The sequence below is a fragment of the Engystomops pustulosus genome, chromosome 7, assembly GCF_040894005.1.
Source record: "Engystomops pustulosus chromosome 7, aEngPut4.maternal, whole genome shotgun sequence".
Classification (NCBI taxonomy): Eukaryota; Metazoa; Chordata; class Amphibia; order Anura; family Leptodactylidae; genus Engystomops; species Engystomops pustulosus.
In genome coordinates, this window is record NC_092417.1 from 140,133,129 (window position 1) to 140,155,745 (window position 22,617).

At 40.0% G+C, this 22,617-nt stretch overlaps 1 protein-coding gene across 2 annotated transcripts; it reads left to right on the forward strand.

Moving 5' to 3' along the window:
* Positions 1 to 1,734: 1,734 nt before the first annotated feature.
* Positions 1,735 to 22,263, forward strand: CHKA (choline kinase alpha). Of its 2 annotated transcripts, XM_072117986.1 has the most exons (13): positions 1,735 to 2,144; positions 5,132 to 5,240; positions 10,144 to 10,197; positions 13,556 to 13,582; positions 13,875 to 13,988; positions 14,409 to 14,542; positions 15,519 to 15,623; positions 15,992 to 16,050; positions 17,105 to 17,192; positions 18,157 to 18,265; positions 18,360 to 18,466; positions 19,699 to 19,780; positions 20,239 to 22,263. In XM_072117986.1, the coding sequence occupies exons 1-13, from the start codon at positions 1,882 to 1,884 to the stop codon at positions 20,296 to 20,298; spliced, it is 1,311 nt and encodes a 436-aa protein (XP_071974087.1). In that variant the 5' UTR covers positions 1,735 to 1,881; the 3' UTR covers positions 20,299 to 22,263. The 2 variants fall into 2 exon arrangements, with proteins under 2 accessions (XP_071974087.1, XP_071974089.1); XM_072117988.1 differs by lacking the exon at positions 13,556 to 13,582.
* Positions 22,264 to 22,617: the final 354 nt, after the last annotated feature.

The following is a 22,617-nucleotide window of genomic DNA, read 5'->3' on the forward strand; positions in this document are numbered from 1 at the left end:
GGTGCTGGAGCCCCCTGCAGCCTGTGTGTGTATGTGAAAGATACAACAGCACCAGGCAGCTATGTTATAGCAGAACATGTCAGGTACTTGTGTAGCTGATGTCTGTGTCTAACACATATGTATGGGAGGAGAACATGTCAAAAGATAAAGCACAGACGCTAGCAATGCTTTACAATACATTACACACAGACATGAGCAGGGGGCAGAGGGGAGGGGTAACAGGTGTGACATCACTGCCTCTGACCATGTGACCAGCCTCATTTACATAATAAAGAAATGATGATTTTTACAATGATTAATGTATGAATTGACTAGATCCTTGTGAGCTGCTCCAACAGGTAGAGGTGACAGAAATAGTGACAGAGACCTGATGACAGGTGTCCTTTAAATACACTTACCCAAGTAGTTGGACCATCACCATCTCTGATCATACCAACCCAGAGAATTAAGGGGTTGTGTCATTTAGACCACACAGTGAAAGCTGTAAAAACAAAGCCCATAAGAAGATGTTGCTACTTTTTTCTCTCAATTTCAATTTGGAATTTTTTAAAGAGTTCCCTATAACACTGTACGGAATATAACAACAATATAAGAACAATCTATCCAGCACAACACAAGCCCCTAGATTGCTCTATAAGCTGAGAAATAAAAAAGTATGGCTTTTGTATAGTGAGGAGTAAAAAATTAAAACAGAGAAGTGATCAGGGGAGCCCATAGCATCAGTGTTAGAGGTTTAATTGTTATTAAATTAAATCTACCATCATGATAAACCAGGGACACTTACTCATAGATCTAGGAACCGTGACCGTGGTAATTTTCTTATAGTTGTTACCCTTCCTTTTAAAAATCAACTTTCATAATTACAGCCAATACAAGATAGGTTCTGTAGGTTTGTTCTTTGAATTTGTATGTAAGTCGGAACTGTATATTTTATAATTTTATCTCCAGACAAATTTTTTTTTTGGTCTCTGTGACAATTGGATTTTAAAAATGTTGTAAGAACCAGGATTTACAATAAAGCTTCATTACAGACACCTGTGATAACTGTTACAGCTGATCATTGTAGCCTAGGACTAAAGTACAATAAATTACCAGAGGTCCGTTTGTAACTAGGGGTCGTCTGTAAGTATTTATACAGTGCCTCAAATTCTGCTGCGCTTTACTAATGAGCCTGAAGCCAAGGATAACAAATATAATAAGATAACCACAGTCACGGTGTCTGGATGTGTCCCTGGTTTATCCTGTGTGATTTTGATGGTAGGTGGTAGCTGCAAGAGCAAGAAATGATGGGCAAACATGGAGCAGTCAGATGACATACATTCCCATCCCTCAGGATTAGTATTTTGCTCTCTTTTCTCATGGATAATATGGAAGTTGCTATAGTGGAGAGTTCTTAGAGGGCCTACATATTTCTCATACTGTCTCTGTGTGGGACTTCTGATGCTATGGGGCCCCCCAGTCACACAGCCATTGTCCAGCTGGAATGGCACTGCCTGCAGGTCTCTATGCCTGCCAGGGGTATACCCCTCAGCTTCTTGGCAAACCTATGTCTGTAACCACAGAGACAGCAGCAGTCGTGACTGGTAAGCAGGAAGATAGCGTGTAATACCAGCGGCGGCCACTAGTGTCACCAGGGCCACCGCGAGCCAGTGCCACTCGCGTACCAGCTCCCGGAATGCAGGAGTGGTGGGAGGAGCCCCGCGAGGCTTTGTGACGTAAGCTACATAAGGCAGACGTCCAGGGCGAGACAGTCAGACGTGAGCGAGTAGTGCAGGGGCGCGGTGACATTATAAAGCAGTGGTTCTTGTATCCCTCCGCGCTCTCATTCATTCTTTCTCTCTGGTTTAGGGACGTATCTGTGTGTTTTTCTTTCCTCTCAGGATGAAGACAAAATTCGCCTGCGCGGACGAGCTCCCCAATTCTCTGGGCTTGTTAATCAGCTCGGCCGGAGGGCTGGTGACCGGACAGAGAATCGCTGAGTCCGTGGTGGCGGAAAACCGAGAAAAAGAAGAGGAAAACCTTAGGGCGAAGGAAGACGAGCCCGATGCCCGCACCAGGCGCAAGGCGTACCGCTGGTGTAAGGAGTTCTTGCCCGGGGCGTGGAGGTTTCTGGAGGAGGAGCGCTTCCACATCAGCGTTATACGGTGAGTGTAATAGCGGTGAGTGGCCGCCGCGGGGGCGGGGGCGCTGTCACGTGGCTGTCATAGGACGGCTCTGCGTCATGCGTTACATGTTTCCTCTATGTAGAAATAAGATGAATCCCATCCTACTGTGAGCATGCTTTCTGTCAGTCACACAGTGGAAAAATCCAACCTGCAGCGTTGTCTATGGCAGATGTCAGAGGCTAAACCTAATGTGGGGAATTAAGATGTTCATTCTGAACATGTGGAAAAATCCAGGGTGAAGCCCAGGGACTTTCCATTGCAGGTCCGGGAGTGCGTCTTAGCAGTTACATGGATATCTACCCATACGCCCAGGTAGTTCTCGCACTGCCAGGGGGCCACCAATGCTGTGTATGGCTGGCAGTCTTCTAATCACCCCCCCCCCCCTAATGAATTCTCTGCACCGTGGTTTTAGATCCTCGGCTATCAGGCAAGGGTTAATGATCAAACTGTATCAAACAATGGCCCAATTTATAAGGTGGCCGATGAGTCACGAGGCCTGATACCGCAGCACGGTGACTCAGACGCTTCTGGTTGGCTTTTGGTTTCCCGTCCTTTTGGTAGGAGACATGTTTAACCCTTATCATAATTCTATTTAATTCTATTTAATGACCTTCTGTCTATACACAACCAGTGTGCCTTCCAGCAGTGTTTCTATAGATGATGCCTCCAATAACCAGATGAATACTGCGCATCTGGCGAATGTCATATTTAGTGATGCTTCTTTCATTAACATTGAGGAGAGGGCAGCAATCCTATTTGGTCTGGACATTAAACACAATGGGGGACATTTAATAAGGGCTGTGCGCCAGTTTTTAGTGCAAACTGCTGGCACAGGTATTTAAGTGCCTGCACCACAGTTGTCGCACCAATTAGGGGGCGTTCCGGTGTTCATTTAGACTGTGTGCCAGATTTAACATGCAAACTACGACAGAATTCATTAAATGTGAGCCAGAAATCCTGAAACTGGTACACCCTATGATCTACACAGACAAACTTCACATAGTGCAGTTTGCACTGTTGTTAGTGAATGTGTCCCAATCTTTGTGAACACTGTTTAATGTCCTCAAACCAATTAGTTCCTCTAAGAGTTTTTTGTAAATGGTTTAGATTAGGGCTTGGCTTCTTCCATACTTTCTATAGTAACAGTTGCTTACACACATAGAAGTGGATTGGGAGCCCCCTACTACACAACACTTCTCCTTATTCTTCACATAGTTGCCAGTAGCCTTGTATAGGAAAACAGAACTGACCTTGCATACCGCACTGTATGTTACACATTTACATTTTGGGTAAACACTGTTACAGTAAAAGTTTAGGGTGGGGTATCTTATCTATGCGTAGTACATAACTTTACTGTGTAGATCCTAAGAGGCTGCACAAGGCTGTATTTCTCCCTGAGATTACCATGTGTTTCATTCCGAATACTAGGATTTCCTCATCTTTCTATAGACTTCTGGTTTTGGCTTCAAAAAACTGAATCAACAAAACTAGATTGTGTCCTTTCCCTTAATCCAATGGCAAACAAGTGGACAGCCAAGTAAAGTGGGTCAGCGGTATAAAAGATCAGAGTGACCTTCCAACAATAACCTCTTTGTGTAAAGGTCAAGTGACCTACTTCAGTGTTCATCCAGAGTAATCCCAGGCAGTCAAATGTAATTGTTAGCATTGTAGGGAAAGTTGGTGCCATAATTGTTTACATCCCTCCTTATTAACAATGGACAAATGTATAACTTGGGATCTAAGGATTTAGAAACGAGGGGCAATATTGGTCTTTGTTCCGTACATAAATGCCCATGAGTGAGTCACTATATACCCAGTTAGCAAGGCCTGAAGCAATGTTTGTCAGCTCGGCACAAGTTGCCTATTTACCCCATCGCTCAGGGGTGTGAGATGCTGACTTGTTTAAATCTAACAATCTATTAGTCTGCATGGACCCTTAAAAGTTCTGAAAGGCATTGGAGAAATCCATCACTTCAGCCTAGTTTCCTTTCAAGGATTTTGTTGCACGGTGGACCACGGTGCAGGGAAGCTAGTTTGGATATAAACATTAATAAAGTGTTAAAACGCTTTAAAACTGTTTAAAAACATAACGAAGATAAGCGCCGGCACCAGCTCAGGGTGAGCTGGTGCACAGGATGTGCTGCTTAGAAGCCCTATCCGAAGTGGTAGGTTTCCTTTAATTAGTTACAAAATGTATGTTGCGTTCCAAAGCTTATATTTTGCAGCACATAAAGTGTTGTTTTTTCAGGATATATAATGTGTCCTGGGGAAGGGATTTGTGTAAAAACAAAGATTCTTGCCTTTCTCAGTGCTCTTGTTAAGCTCCAGCACTAACCATCAGTGCCGGGAAGAAATCGGAAATCATGGCCAGATCCATGGTTGAAGTTTTTATGGCCTGACAACCTGGACAACCCCTTTAAAGAAAATTTATCATCAAAATAAAGTATGATAAACCATGGATGCTTACTCATAGGCGCAGTGACTGTGGTAATCTTCTCAAAATTATGGTAATGGTAGCAAATATAAGAAGATTGCCACATTCATGGTGCCTGGACCCGAGGAAGATCCTGTGATGTCTGGACACATGGTGGCATCATAGGTCTTTCAGCCGCCACGTCACTGATCTACTGATCTTCCTCTTCATATAGTGGTCACATTGTGGTGATATCATCACATGTCATGCTGTCTTAACGTTCCACTTTTAAGCAAGTCAGAGGTTGTGGCTTTATAAGTGGAGTTATACAGCCCTTCTTATCCCAGGGTCAAATAGTTTCTGGACTATCATGAGCAGTAGGTACCTGTGGCTGAATGCATATGGAGATATTCAAAGTCGTTGGTATCAAACTCTTTGGAATTAAAGTACCAGAAACAGTCTAAAACAATTTGATATACTGTGCAACTACCCATAAAAGATATACGCTGGCATAGTTCGTCTTTCTGTAACCCAATTCTTCTTTTTACTCTAGTGGTGGCCTGAGTAATATGCTGTTTCATTGCTCCTTACCAGAAGATGAGGTCTGTTTAGGCAATGAACCACGAAGTGTTCTTCTGCGCTTGTATGGCGCTATCCTGCAGGTGGGTGAGCTTTTCTGCCTTTTTATTAGTGTATTTTGCCTTTGTTTTTGTTTTTTTTTTTACCAATAAAGGCCGAATTTTGCACCTCACTAATTTTCTATGTAATCCGCCACTGGAGTAGATGGTACACTAGGTAATTGTATGTTAAAAGTATAAAATATGCAACATGTACACAAATCTAGTCTGTTTTTTGTTTAGTGACTGCTCCACATGTTGTCTTTTGTCTATGATCTGAATTGGCCAGTAGTGGAATAAGGATTTTAGGTAGCCCCCAATTCTAAAGAACATTCTTCTGCATCATCACCAATGGCATTTTTAATGCAATCTTTAGTATAGGAATTGCATGCACTAACTTGGCCTCTGGTTATAGGCCTCTTCTAATATGTGCCAGGAACCAGGTCTCTGAAACACCACAGTTTGTTAGCATAAAGCCTCTAAAGTACAGACCAGCTTTGTCTGATAGGGTTTGTTTTCATGCAGTAATTGAGAAAACGTACAATGGCCTATATTTAGAAATGCTTCATAAACATGTAATGGGTTATAATTTAAAGTCTGACAATTGCCTGTGTTATCTGGGCATAAAATCCTGTAATAGATCCATGGCAGAGGTGACAATTGTGTGCTTTCCAGATTCAGTAATTCCGGCTGATGGGTGTCGTAATTCTGAAGAAATGGCTGGAGACCGTAGATTGGTCATGCCAGATTTAGAGGTAAAGGCTACTTTAGCCCTCTATGCCTTTGTATCTCTTATGGGTAAGTTTAAGAGATTTTCTTTACAATGGTGGACAGTAGATGCAAGGCACTGAGTGTGGATGGTTATCTTAATACTTAAGGATCATCTACCCTCAATCTCCTTGCTGTACATAGTTCTCTATTAATAATCAAATAAATGCACAGCAGGAGTTAATCGCGTTCTGCAAAATCGGACAATATAACTTGTCATTTTAAACCCATTAAAGTTATTTTTCTTGTTTGCTTTAATATACTGGTGGAAGACTTTTATGGTTATTTACATTGGCAGCTCAACTATTTAGCTTTGGGTGCTTCCCCCAATCAGTCATTATTCAAAGTCCAAGCCAAGAGAGCAGAGTGGTGTGGACTTTGGTAATGATCAGCGATAGGATCTACTTTCTTATCGCAGTTACTTGCCTTACTGTTCTTGACTCATTTACTGTAAGACACAACCATGTATAGTTGTAATGTTCTCCTGGCAAGTCATCATGCATTGTGTATGCGTTGGTTCTCTGACACTGACTGTGAACTCTGCCCTGCCATTCACATTCCATGTCTATGTAGTCATTCATCCTTTTCATACTACACAGATTGGAACAAGAAATGGAAATGGTCCAAATACATTTTGAGTAGCTGTAAAACTAATCTCTGATCTAGAGCACAAATCCTCAGTTTAATATAAAACGTTTGGCGTTGAGCCACCCTGAATATTAATAGATAATAAGCCTGTATGTATTTAGGTTATATGCAGTTGTAGGGTGAGCTGTTTCACACTAAAGCAAGAGCATGAAAAGGCTCTGGCAGTAGTGTAGTGGCTATCCTGACTCACTATAGGCACCACTATTATTGAAGTGAAGTAGAGGTGCCTGTAGTTAGCCAGCACAGCCACTACACTCTGAAGGGAGTCCTGTTCTGGTTTGTACTGTAGTGTGAAATAGGTGATCAGTATAGTTGGTGGGTGTTGCACTTTCACCGATATCTTTGGGTTGGATAACCTAAAATCCGTGAGGTAATTTTTCCATTAGCTACTCGCATTTTTATTTTTTAAAATTGCCACATTTTCAGCAATGTAAATAAACCCAGTGCTTTTTAGTTGATTATTTGACATTTACCTGGACCCTTGTCAGCAGCGTGTGGTGATCCTGGCAGGGGGAGCAGTTCAACCGATCGGGATACCGATTTGAATGGCCCCTTTCCCTCACCACAAAATCAGATTTATTCATATTGATGACAAAGGCATTTTCTTTAAAGGAAACCTACAATATGGGATCTACCTAGTAAGGTAGTTCTGAAAGGGCTGGGGGTCTATAAAACTACCTAGTATCATTATTTTGTATAAACTATTAAAACCGAACCTAGTAAAAATTATCTTTTATTTATGCAAATTTTCTCTACAGGCTACTGGGCCGTGTGGTAGCCCGGCTTTGGAGCGGGAGCTACTACCTCCTACCATGTTATCTTCAGTGTGCAGCTTGCTGTAGATGTGCAAAACCGGGGCTACTTCACATGCGCAGTATGGTGCTCTAGCTTCAGACGAGAGCACACAGCTATAAGCTGCTAGACCTTGGCGCCGGAGCTACTGTGCATGCGCACTAACTCCGGCTTTACAGACAAGGGTGTGCAGCTACAGAAAGCTTCACACTAAAGACAGGATGGTAGGGGGGATTAAGAGGCTTCTTTGGTGTGGAGTAGCTGTAGCTCTTCTCATGTAATATGGCCCCTGTAGTCATAACAGGCATTACTGTGACATGCTGTATAAAGTCAGTGTACCTTGTGTCCAGATAAGCAGGTTTTTAAGTAAATATCCTCTAACACTGAGAACATGATCCTATGCTCTTATCTCATGCTCTTTTAATCAAGTCTTTTGCTTATGCTATGTAATTTTGAGTTAATACCGAACTGTTTTAGTAAACCATGCACATTCAATTGTTTGACTTCCTGTCTGTAAACGCCAATTCAAAGGATGGCTGCCATGTTTTCATGTGGAAGTGTGGCAGCCATCTTGTTCCACAAGGTCAGGAGACCTGTGGAGAAGGGATAATGCTGTCCTTTATTTTTTAGATACCAGGCAAATATTTATTTTTCTTTCACACTAGGAATTAGGTAAAGACTACGGACTAGATCCCTTTAGATCAAGAAACTTGACGGTGAAAACTGTTGTGGCTGGTAATTGCTAACCTTTACTCTCGATAGTGTGAAGGCCCTCTTCAAGCCTAGTGTAAATTTAAAAGCCTAGTTTTATTTCTCATTCTTGTAGTATTGCCCTATATAAAGTGTTCCCCCAGCATTTTATTTCCTGTTGGAAATCCTAATTCTAGTAACTTCTGTTATATCAATAATATACTAATGTTCCAAAAAAGGCACAGTAAGTTGTGCCTTATAAAACGCTGGCCTGACAATTGCCACAGGCAGCCTGGTTTTCTGACGTTTTCTGGTTGGGTGGGTTTTTTTGGGGGTGGGTGGAGACTAATTATTGTTGGGGCAGGGTGTTATACCTCTTTAGTTGTATGTGCATGTGTTCTTTGCTGCAGGCGTACCCATGCCATCGTGCCTTGCACACTCTGGTTTCCAGGTGACAGACACGATCCACGGTATAGTATGCAACCTGAGTTGGCATTATGTAAAGCTTTCTATTAATTTGATAAGTAATGATATATTATGCATGCATCAGTCTATTTATCTGTTTTATGGAATATTTGTGTTTCGGGCCCAAATGAACTAATGAGGCAATTTTCTGATCGCCTAAATTGGACACCTTAAAGGTGTTATCCATGTCTTAAGTTTTCCATGACTGGGTTATCGAACTATCTTGTATGATGCAATCGGAACACAATCATGTGAACCAATGGTCACACTATGTAATCAAAACCCTATATATACAAGTTAAAATTCCAATCTTTTGAAAAGCATAAAAAACGTTGTTCCCACATATAAAATGGTCTTGTAAATAGTTGGTCCCCTAAGGCTTTGTCACATAACAAAACACATGGGCTATAAGGGTCCATTGTGTTTCCGTCATTGTAAGTCACCTTTTATTTTGTCCAAAATTTGACCAAATTGACCGGAGTCTCCTAACCGGGCCTCCAATGTTGATGTCAAAGGAGCCTAACTGATGGAAAATCCAATTTTCGAGGACCTGTAGAAAGATTAAGACTAGTTTCAGATTGCCTCTGTCAAAAAGTTCATTTTTGGTACCTCGCAAGCTTCCATAAAACAAAACCAACTGTGCTTAGAAACCAGGTTTCCAGGTTGTCCATTCAATTTGTTTTGACTTGCATCATTTATACCATAAAATGAGCCTAGTAGATCACCAACCTCTATCCCCACATTCCATTTTTGATTACTTAAAATAAAAGCCTAAAGGGGTTTTCAACCTTTTGAACATTTATGAACTATCCATAAGAATTAACTGTCAGTCTTGGGGGGGGCCAGCTACGACGTGGAAATGGAGCTTTTGGCTCTATTCCCTGGGCTCTGGAATTGGCTGATCTGTATGATCTTATGTTGGGGACCTATCCTTTGGGTAAGTCATAAATATCTAGGTGTAAACCCCATTTAAGCATCAATATCCCATCAATGTGGTTGTCCATAGATCTCCCCTTGAACAAATTCTATGGTGTTTGAACCTCCACGTATATAACCTGTGCCCTATTTAGAACATAAGTGGGTACTTTAAATTACATGCCGCAGCTTGGCTCCATTCTCCCATACCCTTCATCATCCATACCATCCAGTTTGCATGTTATGGACATGGTCACTGTGTGGCTTACACTTTGACAAGCCTGCTTTCTGATACATTGCATCTAGTTGGTTGTAGCCGTTCCCTCCTGGGTACAGTATACAAAATGTTCTTTTCTCTGTTGCCCGTTACCCTTTTACCTTCGTATGTTTCCACACAGGAATATTGGTAAGCTCTTTTATGAGGTATGTCTTGTCACCATGTCTGACACTGATAGTTGACTGTCAGCTTCTTGAACCTAATGCTGTTAAAATGATGTACTGTAACTGGATGCCTTTTATTATACATAACCTTAAAAATGTGTTCTGGGGGACCTTCAGAAAGGCCTGCCTATATATGGATGGAAATCCACATACACGATGTGCTTGCTGACCTGTTTGTGGTTTCATCGCCATTTCTTGTCCATTAAAGGATGACCTTGTGTTTTAACAGATGTCTTGTAACAAAGGGGAGAACCAGGAGACCCAAAGGGAGAATTTCTTTCAAGTAAGTATTTGGCATGGGACAAACTGGTAAATGCAAAACAAGAGTTCAGTAACACCTCGAGCTTAAAGGGATACTTTAAATATTTATGGTACATCCATAGACCGTCATAAAAATGATACATGTAGGTCCCCACCTCCATCCAACTTAAGAATGCTGGTCTGCCGACCCCCTTCTCATAACCAGGCTTTTAACACATATTTTTTTTTTTTTTCTTTATCTCCTGTCTATTCAAGTCTGAGGGAGTAAAGAAAAAGCTGAGCATATAGACTTTATTCATTTTGGTTTAGACATGTATGCCTGGCCATAGAAAGGGGGCAAAGACACCTTCATACTTAAAGAAAAACAAATTTCATGCATTGTGAACCCAACATACTTTGAGAATGCTGTAGCGACACTGATGAGGAAACATATCTTGTTTAAAGAGAACCTGTCATCAGGAGACCCATTTTTAGCACTTCCCCGTCCCCACAGAGCATAGTACATACGCTGCCAAAGTGTTTTAGTATAAAAAATAGGTTTTACAGAAAAAAATGCTAAAGAAAGGTACAATATAACATCTGCTGTGTGACTAGGCTTAGCGACGCCCCCTGCTCCTCTACAGCCAATCCCGAGTCTGGGGAGTTGTTCATATATTTGAAAAGGTCACATGTTTCCCAAGGGTCGGGGGAAACTGCTCCTTTCCAGCCCCTCCCAGTGGGCAACTGCCTAGTCACAGAGCAGATGCTAATGAAAGGTATCTTTTTTTTTTTTTTTTTTTTTTTTTCTGTAAAACCAATTTTCAATACAAAAACACTTTGGCAGTGTATGTACTATGCTCTGTGGGGACTGGGGGAGTGCTAAAAATGGGTCTCCTGGTGACAGGTTCCCTCTAATCCCTGAATGGAGTGGTTTTGCTGACAAAAACAATGATAAAATTATGATAATGAGGCACTGGTGCTTCTCGAAGTCTATTATGCACTGCTCAGAGAACGCTTATTCACAGTGTTGTCCCTGACAGGCAGAAGTAATCAATCACTGCACCATCCCCCAGCTGCTGAGTATGGGTCATCCAGCTCAGGTTGATTATTCCTGTTTGGACAGTTCTGGAAGTTCTGTGTAATGTGTTTATGTATGGCAGCCAGTATGCACCCAGCTTTCCCAAGGTCCTGAATTTTATAATTTGTTTTTAAGCAAAACTACTTGGATCAGGGATTAAACAAGATATGTTTTTGCATCAGTGTAGCTACAGCATTCTCAAGGTAAGTTTGGTTCACAATGCATAAAACAAATGGGGATTTCCCAGGAGTAGGACCTTCATCTATCATGTATTTATCACCTATCCTGTGGATAAGCTATGAATATTAAATGTGAGAATACCCCTTTAATATTCTCCAGTAATGTATAAATTGATTTAGATGAATCATCTGTCTTTTTTATTTCTTACCCATTATGTGACGTTTTGACCACCAGAGTATTAAGCTTAACAGACTGTGCCATTTTTATCTGAAACTGGTGGTGCTGTAGTTTTTCTTCTATCGGTATTGTATAAGATGTATTGAAGAGTAGGGTCTCTTTATAAATATTCATGGTAGCCATTTTGATTCACAAAAGAGAATTTGCAAGATCTGGATTGTCTGTAGTAGGAAATGAATATGATCCTCTGAGCAATATTTGCTGACGATTTACAATTTGCTATTAGCTGTAGAGCCTTATTTACCCAATGTGCTATAACACAAAATCTCACACAATGCTATTTGACTCCTTTTAAAGAGAATAAAAATATAATATGTATTTTCTAGCTAACCATCAGAAGAGTCTATTTTTATCTCCCAGCCTCCCTGATTTGTGAAGCGTGAGCAGCCTGGCACATTAGCCCAGTACGTGTATGCAGAGTCACGCATTGCTGCTCTATTTACTTTTTGCTGGTTGACTGGAGAGATCAGAGTTCAGATGTAGTTTTCAAAGTTGTGTGCGACTCATGGGCATATTTGGCCAGAGTGTAAGAGCCATGGAAAATCACTGCAAGCCCTATCAGCTTTTCAGATGCAAAGTACACTTCTGCCAAACTTAATCTATTTACAGTCCTTAAATATGATAAACTGTAGAGGACGACGTCTGTTTTACAGTTCTGGAGGTGCTAGGCATGTTATAAAATGCTATAAGTGAATCTTCTAGATGTCCTGGATTTTTCTTATTCAACGTCAAAGAAACCATTTCAAACATAACAAATGTTTGACAGGTGACCTTGATAGAAGTCCTGTCCCCCTACTGTGCTACCTGTACCCTACCCAAAGAATAAAGGCAAAAGGCCACAAAGATTTTTGGCACCTGCCAGTATCCATCCTTAGAATGTTCTTTAATTTTCACCTTTGCAAATAATCTACACATGCAGCAGTGCCGGATGCAGAGCTGCTTGGCAGGATCTTGGCACCTGGATGATGGGTCACAAGTGGTATAAAGCTGCCATCTGCTGATCCCGTGATCAGTGCCTTATTTAATTCTGTTCCTATTTATTGTCGGAGCTAGTAATTCCCAACATGGTTTTCAGTGGCCAATTTTGTTTTATTGTTTTTAGCCGGATAAAATGATTGAGTGAATTGGTCACCATAAGTGCAGTGGCTAAGAGTTGTTGTACTAGATCAAAATAAAAAAGGGGAAGTGACTGTCAAGGGGAGTAGTCGATGCAAAAAAAATTACACATTTAGGCAGTAACAAACTTATTGCTACCAGTATCTGACCCTGTCCAAACCTCTTCAGACAGGACCAAGCAGCACAGGATGGGTAACTTTAAAGTAGCAGGGCACTACTTAGACTGCCTTAGACTGCAGGAAGATGCCTTGTCTGGCAAACTCTATGCCTGGGAGACAGCTGTGTGCCCACAGAGAGGACTCCGAGTGCCATCTCTGGCACCAGTGCCATAGGTTTGCCACCACTGCCCTAGCGCCTTTTGGCTACACCGCTTGCTAATTTATGCCACCTCCTACAAGTTGATGGCAGTGATTTTAAAGAAAGCTTTTGTCATCTCCCGAGCAAAGTCATCCCCTGACAGAAATGACAAGCAAGTAAGTTTAGGACATCTACCATCAGTAAATCTGTTAGATGTCCTTTAATATATTGATAATGTGGCCCAGTCTAGATAAAAAAAATGTAAAAAAATTCCATGCAATCAACTAATGTTAGACATGCAATCATTGTAAAAGTAGAAAGTACAGCACAAAGTCTGATCTTTTATCAGCCTCTTGTGGTGAACTTGATATTGACTTCTGTCTCCAGTAATCTATCAATCACGTGAATGGCGTAGGTTATGGTTTTGAGCATATTGCAGCTGCTTGTATGTTGAGAGCACCTTGTGCTGATCGGAAAACATCTTTATCTCCAGGTAACCTCTATGCACTCTCTAAGAAGGGTAAATACGATTTGAATCATTAAGCTATCCTGTCTGCTTGGCTGTCTTTAATGGGCCATCCTGCTGTTATCTGGATTAGGCTAAGCGGACTAGATGCTTTATTGACCAGCTCCAATGTCTGCATGTTATTCTGGCATTTCTATCCCCTTTAACTCTTTCCATACCTAAGGCATGATGTTGGCAGTATTTTATACTCCAGGTGGTCAGATAACCTCCTTATTGCTACTTGAAGATTGACAGGCTGTGGCAGTGTTATATGATCCTAAATGTTTTTAACCATTTTATTTAACAGGGGGCTGCAGCTATGGTAATGGAGAGTGTAATGTTCGCAATTTTGGCAGAAAGGTCCCTTGGCCCCAAGTTGTATGGGATTTTTCCACAAGGACGTCTGGAGCAATTCATTCCGGTGAGTGGAGCGTAGCTATTGCGTTATTTCTTGGCTTGGGATAAATGAGTGAGTGTTGCGCCAGAGTCAGATGATTATGTAACTGCTGCTGGACACGGACTCGCTCCTAGTTTCCAACTTGTGATCTGCCAGAAACTTGTGTTTAATAGGAAGTTCTTTGGCCTGGGCAGTAGTGTAATTTGCTTTCCATGCGGTCATCATAGTTCCTTAAGATCACATGTCTGTTTAGTTCAGTTGATCAAAACCTATTAAAGCCAAGTATTTGACAGTTTTTTCAATGTAAAACTTGATACATTATTAAAGTACACAGTAACTAACACCGCTAAATTGTGGGGTCCTAGTTATAGCACATCCTGCAGAGATTAGTTTATAGTTATAAGGCTGAATAAATAGTTCCCATTTTTTGTTTTGCTATGTTAGAGTCGAAAGCTTGAGACTGAAGAACTTGGCCTTCCTGATATATCAGCTGAGATTGCACAGAAGATGGCCCGTTTTCATGACATGAGCATGCCATTCAACAAGGAACCAAAGTGGCTTTTTGGAACAATGGAAAAGTAAGTTATGTGTATATTCTCAAAGCTATGTAGAAATGTTTACCAAGCAGTGTTTTAATAGATTTTGGTTTACTATTGAGTAGAACTGAGTATTATGCATTGGATTCATGGATAGGTTGCAATCTAAGGACTTAGTTTCTCCATGTATGATGCTCTCATTGCATCGCACTCACTTTGGGTTTCCCCTCTTGGCATATATTGCTCTTTTGTCCCATCTATGTTGACATTATTATCTTTCCATGTTCCCTGCCTGTGTTTCGTCCGTGCTCCTTTCTGAGCCCCTATTATATCCATCTCATAGCAGACTGCAAGGTGAAGGTGTTCCTTGCTCTAATCCTTTAAGGTAACCTCCATCTTATTCCTTGTCCCTCCATAGAAATGGCTTCTAATTTGAGCTCACAGTACAATGTTGGCTACTACCCCATATGATTATCATGCTCAAATGAATTGGTGAGGTCATTGCATTTATATAATCAACCTCCTAGCCATAGATTCCACGTTCCTCATTCATTTTTAAATGCTAAATACTTTTTAGAGCAAAAAAGCAATTTAATTTGGTCAGGAGATTCTGCATAGTGGGTAGCAGCAGATCAGACATATGTTTCATATAAAACCCTAGTTGGGTCTTTTTTGTGTAAAAATGACATCTTCCTTTTGTATAGGTATGCAAGAAATGTTCTGTTCCATTTTACTCAAACTGTATGTTACAAGGTGTGGGGTTTCATATTTCTTGTCCCTGTAGGCTTTCTCCCACTCAGTGATACATTTTGTTTGACATGACGTTAAATTTGGGGGATGGGAATGGGACATCTGTTTAGCACATTTGAGAATGAGTCTGTTTTTAAGCCTATTCTGCCCAAACTTATTCATTTCTGCTCTGAAAATCTACCAGTCATGGCTTTAGAGATTGCAGAAGTTTATCAGTCTATACACTGTCCTATTGTGACTGTACTAAACGGCCTTAAATTACTTTTAGGTATTTGAAGCAGGTACTGAAAATTAAATTTACAAGAGAATCCCATACCAGGAAGCTGAACAAGTTATTAAGTTACAACCTCCCGAAAGAGATGACTAATCTGAGGTAAGCTCTTGGTATAGTATTTGGGCTATCGTTTATCTCCTAGTGGATTGTATGGCCATTGTATGGTATAATTGCTGTATAGGTTACCTCTCTTAATAATTTTCACCAACTTTTGAGATCCTCCCTTGCTTGCCCACCAATAAGTGGTGGTATATTCTCACTCATAAAGAAACTTGTTGAGCTAACCTTTTTAATAGATATAAAACATCTAGTTGTCAGTAAATGTGTATTTTATTTTAAAGTGGCCTCGCCTAATAAACTAAATATTTTGCCAGTTCATTAATTTTATTTTGTATTGTGTGTCTATAGGTCTTTCTTTTCTTAGAATTAAAACTTTTTTTCTCAACTCTAACTTTTTTTTTTTTCAGGGCCTTACTAGAAGCAACTCAGTCTCCTGTTGTGTTTTGTCACAATGACTGTCAAGAAGGTAAATGCTGGTTGATTTAGTTGGATCTCTTTCTAAATTGAGTTGTTTCAGTTAAGTTTAGTACAGTTTTTACTGCGTATTTTTTATACAGAAAGCAGAAACTTTTGCATTAGTTTTGCTGGCCCTTTGTAGCTGAGCTGCTCGGTGGTCATATGGGTACAGAAATGCCCTTGAAAAAGACATATATGACGAGCAGGGTCATGTTTTGGGCTGTTTTATTCAACTGACCAACAATTTATTCTGCCTTCCGTATAAACATGCACTTTTCAATTAGTTGATCCTGTAGGTTTTAGTTAAGGGGAAACGTCACCACCAAGCGTCTTATATTCCTGTGAGGGGGAAATGGACTGGATAATTTAAAATGCTTAAAATGTGCTTGAAGGCTATTCGTCTCATTGCTTTTAGGAGAGCAGGTTTGCCCTTACCCAGTAAATTATTTGATTCTGGCAACATCAACTTCCACCTGGGTACCTGCACTTATAATAAACTTTTGTGCATAACTCAGTAGTAGACAAACGTTGGTAGGTGGATTAAAAATACTTCTCTGGTCCTCCCCTTCTGTCTCCTTGTTTCATAATCTGGTCATTCAGTTTTCTGGTAAATATAATTACATGCGTTTCTAGCAGTCTATGCAGAGGTTAGGATGGAAGACAAACCGAGATACTCAGACGGGCCATAATGTCTTTAATAGTGGTGGTACTGCTATTTCTAGTGAGGAAATTGGGAGCAGCACCTTCTGTGTTCTAGGTTTTTCTTTTTTCTTCTGTGCATTGTATGGGAAGACTACACATCTAGGCTCCAACCACTAGCTCAGGGACTATTGACAATTGGGGTGATCGCCTGCAGAGTGAAGAACCACTAATATTGCAGGACACATGTTGTATACTGATTGTTTCTTTATGAAGGCATGTCCTAAAAAGTTCCCTGTAAAAGTGCAGGTATACTTTTATGATGTAAATGATAGGTGGGTTACATCACTGTCACAGCTTGTTGTCGCTTAATGTGCCATCTTATTTATTTATTTATTTTTTTTGCACATTTTCTGTATTTCCAGGAAATATCCTTTTATTGGATGGAAGGGAGAATTCTGAAAAGCAAAAACTAATGCTTATCGATTTCGAATACAGCAGTTACAATTATAGGTAGGTTAAGGCTTCACTGAATGGAATGCCTCAAGTCTGTGGAAGAATTTTCCAGCAATTCATGACACAATATATGTTTGCCATTTCTCTTTGGATTGATTTAGACTTAAGTGATCAGTTCATCACACAGCACCAAGTGTTAAAAATCCACTACTTTATGGATTACCCATTTACGGCTGTGATGCCTCATTACCAGATGGAGAACATTTTACCCTATATTAGCCTTGCTACAGCTTATGTTCATGTGGAATAAGTTGAATCACAGCATAGGCTTTTGGAACCTGGTGTGTTAATCTTAAAAATGCATTCTGAATGCTGCCACTACATTATAAAAAATATTTCATATGAACTGGCTCTCTCTCGGCAGCATGTGTAGAGTCCCAGTAGTCCATCTTCTAATAGGGAAATTGTGGGGAGGAGAGGAAGAGTGCATGAAGGTAACCCTATGATGCCATTTGCAATCAGTAGCATTCAGTAAACAGTCTACACCAGGATGTTACAAATAAAGTGTAAACACATGATTCCTAAAGTGTATCCCCAGAGGTTTTCCTAGAGAAAAATTAGCAGCGTCTACCTGGCGGTTTAGTGCCTTGTTCTTGTTCCTATGTTTATTTTGGGAATAGCCCTCTTTGCTTTAAACTCCAGTCTATACATTGATATGGGTCCTCTCAGTTTCCCAGGACCCTGTAGAGTAGCATCATTAAACGTGTTAGTTACTCTACTTTAAGCAGCTTAGTCTCAGAGCTGCCTTTGCGCAGGTTTTGGTGATGCTTGCATGCGGTGATCAGATTACAGCTCTGCACGTTTGCTAAATAATCCATTCCATGAAACAAGCCCTTAAGAGCCTTTCACCCCCTCTGCTTTTCAGCTGTTGACCATTCATCATCTGTGTCGTTCTAATGGCCTACTGTAATTATATTTAGTTGTCTGACTGCTAACAATCGCGTGCCTCTTTCCTTTATAGGGGATTTGACATTGGCAATCATTTTTGTGAATGGATTTATGATTATACCTATCAGAATTTCCCTTTTTTCAAAGCAAACTTTTCAAACTATCCCACAAAGAAACAGCAGGTAACTATTTTGGCTTCTGCTAAGGCAAAGTTTTTTAAAAAAATTTTCTCCATTAAACTTATTGCTCTACTTTTTTTTTCTTTTTCTCCTCTAGCTTCACTTTATATCTAGTTATATGGCAGAATTTCAACCTGGTTTTGAAAATCTAAGCAATGAAGAGAGAAGTATAGTTGAGAATGAAATGCTAATTGAAATTAACAGGTAAGTGTTGTGTACATTAGTTTTGAAATTGTGTGCTACTTTTTTGACTAATCCCATTTCATTTGGGTTTCCCTATAAGCTTTAAGAAAATCAAAGCTTCTTGTAATTTCAAATACTGTTTTTGTGGATTATCCAAGAAATTTCAATATTTTTTTTTTTTTTCCCCAACACAAAGAAAATAAATACATGCATGCATACATAAACTTCCATCCCATTCCCCCCAACACTTCCACCATACCTGATGAATTAACCACAAGGTTGTCAGATTGCCCGGGTACAATAAATCTATGGGCCTAGGGCGGCACGGTGGCTCAGTGGGTAACACTTCTGCCTTGCAGCACTGGGGTCCTGGGTTCGAATCCCACCCAGGTCAACATCTGCAAAGAGTTTGTATGTTCTCTCCGTGTTTGCGTGGGTTTCCTCCGGGTACTCCGGTTTCCTCCCACACTCCAAAACATACTGTTAGGTTGTTTAGATTGTGAGCCCCAGGGGGACAGGGACCAATTTGACATGCTTGTGCAGCGCTACGTAATCTGTGTGCGCTATATAAATAAAGAATTATTATTATTATTATGGCCAATAAAGATGTAGGCCCCAACAAATGTTGCAATATCCGTCCCGATGAACCCCTTTGTGTTCCCTCCTCCCAGCCCTTAAAATGCTGAAGCTGAACCGCAAGAAAGTATGCCTGGGGATTGGGTACAGCCAGACCACCCTCATCCATAGGGAGCAGTAAAGTTTCTAGCTTTATTCTCAGGACTACTTGTCCCCAGATGAAGTTTCTGAACATATGATTAACGGTTTGAAACCTATACTAAGGAATCCAAATGGGGGGTCAGTTCAGTTTTTCACACAAGTTTTTGATCAGTTTTTTTCCCCCCACAGTAAAAAGTAATGTTTGTTTTTTCTTTGAACTCTGAGATGTAAGCAGGTGCCATACCTTTCTCACTGATCCATTGCCAATTAGTTTTTGGTGCTTTCCCATAGACTTGTATGCAGTAATTTTTCCGGCATGCCACTTGCCAAAGCAGTGCATGCTGAGTTTCCCACACATTAGAAAAATGTGTGTATGTGGGGAGAATTCACATCTGACAAACCATTTGAATACAATGGGTCAGGGTCCAATGCAAGTACCACGTGTCAGAAATGTGTGTTCGTGTTAAAGGAGCCCAAGTGTTATCTAGAAATGGCACATGCATACTAAATGATTATGTATCTTTTGTTTTGTTTAGATTTGCTCTTGCTTCCCATTTCTTCTGGGGTTTGTGGTCTATTGTTCAAGCAAAAATCTCATCTATTGAGTTTGGGTATATGGTGAGTTACTTTTTTTTTCCCTTAACAATGCATCAGAAGACTTATTTTACAGAAATATGACTATAGCTTGTATATCTACACACATCTGTTTGCTGCATCCAGATTTTGCTAGAGTTGGCAATGACTTTTTTGACTGTTGCCTAGTAGAGATAAGTGGAGCCATACTTTAGGCATTCATGCATGTTGTTGCCTGTCGGCTTGACTGACATAAATGGCCTGTTGAATAATAAAGGCAGATTTCTTAATGAGATTATACCAAAACCATTTTGGTTGGGAGCATTGGCTCTGTGTCATGAACATCACAAAGTATTTGTGTAAGAATGGATACACAGCCCATCTGAACAAACCTCTGGACTGTAATGGTGTGTACATTACAGTAGCTAGCATCTATTGTTGCTCAACGTTCCCTAGTTCATACTTGTGTAAAATTTGTATTAATTTCTTTTTTGTTTGGCCAGGAATATGCCATGGCGAGGTTTGAAGCCTATTTTCTACATAAGAAGAAGTTAGGACTGTGAGTCGACCTGCATGGAAAAATGACCCAGCTTTAAAACATTTCAGTACCAAGTTCTTCTGTAAAACATCCTTCAAATGAATCACGTGGGATGTTGGCAGAGTATTTTGAACCCGTAATGTGAGTCCGTATCATTTGGATCTGAGCACAAAGGGGCAGCCACCTGCTCTACTGTATAACAATGGATTCTATCGATTTATTAGGTTGCTGAGGGCTGCGATTTGTTGTAGCGCCTCTGATTCCACTTCATGGATTGAACGGACAGTTTTTTTTTTTGTTTTGTTTTTTTTTTTCAATGCAATTTCTCTTTGAAAATCATGACAATGTAATAAGTGTTATTTAGTCTCTAAACTTGTGAATGTATATACTGTAAAATGGTTTACTATTTTGTAGTAGTAAGATTTTTTTTTTTTTTCCCCACTTTGCACACATTCCTGCTTTTAAGACACATCTGGTCATTGTTCTATGTATTTTTTTTTTTTTTGCGCTTGGCCATGTTTACCACTAATATGGCTGTCAAATACATAAAGTCCAATGTCCTCTTTTAAGATTGGAAATGGCTAAACAGGGTTTCTTGCTGCAAGGGATGCTTAAAAAATCGACTAGACTATCATCTTGACTTTTCTAATGAGGCAACTAAAAATGTGATCCACTGAATGTCACATGTATAATATTAGAGTGGGCAGCTTGTTATATAGTATTAGTCACATAAAAGGGAAAGTCTGCAACGATACTGCACATTTTACAAAAAGTTACATGCTGTAGTGTATAGTAATACACTAGATAAGTTTAACATGACTTTTGTGATTCTATATGCCAAATACTTGCAGAGTAAGCTTAAATAACAAATGATCACTGTTGGTGTTAAAGGGGTTGTCCAGTGCCGATGCTATGGTTATCCCCGCCACATGTCGACTTTATTTATCATTGTCCTTTGGTGTCGTGTGTTACATGCCTTAACAACACCACTGAGCCTGTAATTGGTTACATGACAGTCTATTTTTTTTTTTTTTTTTATTTTATGGCATTTTATTTTCTTTAATGCCTCAAACCCTCATCTGTCCATTGGTTGTCTGGTATTCCAGCTAATGCCTACTGACATGGATATGGTTGAGCTGCAATATTGGCTGTACCCTACGAACAGGTTTTCTTTTTTTTTTAGAAGATCGTGACAATGTATTTCAAGTCCTGGACAACCCCTTTAATTCTCAGTATAAAGTAAATTCCACAATAAGATGGTTGGTCAGTAAATGGCTGGACCGTGTCATTGCTTTTTTATTTTAGTTTTTTTTTCTCATTTATAAAAAAATGTGAAGTAAATATATTTAGACAATTGATTCTTTATGAGAATTCCTTTAATGAATCTCTCAGTGGGGTTGTGATGCTGGTACCAATTAAAGAAATACTATGTATTGATATTAACATACTAAATTGATTTAACAATGTGATCAACTTCCTAAAAAAAATACCATTTATGGGTAGGATTTAGTAATGCATAAACCCTACAGGCACACTTAGTGTGTTGGGAACATGCAGACACATACTGTGAGCGGAAGTTGTCCAAACTGTGCTGAAAGAGCATGACATGTATTCCAACCACAGGTCTATCCTGTTTGCTGCTTCCCTAATGTGATTTATGATGCTGTAGCACACTAAAACACTATGAACTAATAATTAGATTTTTAGAGCTTGTTTACACACATGTATTTATGTTCATATACACTTTTTTTTTTTTTGGCAAAGGCTATAGGTTTCCTTTTTCCTCCAGTGTGGAGAGGATATACGTTCATATGCTCATGTAAATAAGTGCTTTTTTAAATCTATGGTCGGAATACAAAAGTTAAATTTTTATGTTTTCGCTTTGTGTGTAATGTAAAACAAAATGGCCTTGCACTTTTTTATTTTACATCTAATGTAAAAGCTGTATTTTTATAATAAAATATATTGATGGTTACTGTCTTTATTTAAAAAAAAAAACGTCTAACTTAGTTTTTTGTTTCAATAATTTGAGCAATATGCATCTGTTTAAAATGGTGACCTGTAGTTTTCATATATGGCTGCACAGCAATAGATTTTCCACGGTGTGGGGGAGACACTGCTTTCCACATCATGACTGGGTTCTATAGACCTCCATTGGGACTGATCTGCCTGCAAACTGTGTAGCCATATCACTGCCCCCCCCCCATGTGGGCATTTAATTGGGGCTTTAGTATGATTCAAACAGGCCTTCGCCCCATCCCCCCCCCCTCTCTCACCTCTCATGCATGAACCTCTGCTACAGGCTTCGGTTGACCATATCGCATCTCTCGGCAGATAATTCGGT

Coding starts and splice junctions, on each gene's coding strand:
- CHKA (XM_072117986.1), top strand. CDS start 1,882: ATGAAGACAAAATTCGCCTGCGCGGACGAGCTCCCCAATTCTCTGGGC. Junction 2,145..5,131: donor TTCCACATCAGCGTTATACG/GTGAGTGTAATA, acceptor TTTTTACTCTAG/TGGTGGCCTGAGTAATATGC. Junction 15,624..15,991: donor AAAGAGATGACTAATCTGAG/GTAAGCTCTTGG, acceptor TTTTTTTTTCAG/GGCCTTACTAGAAGCAACTC.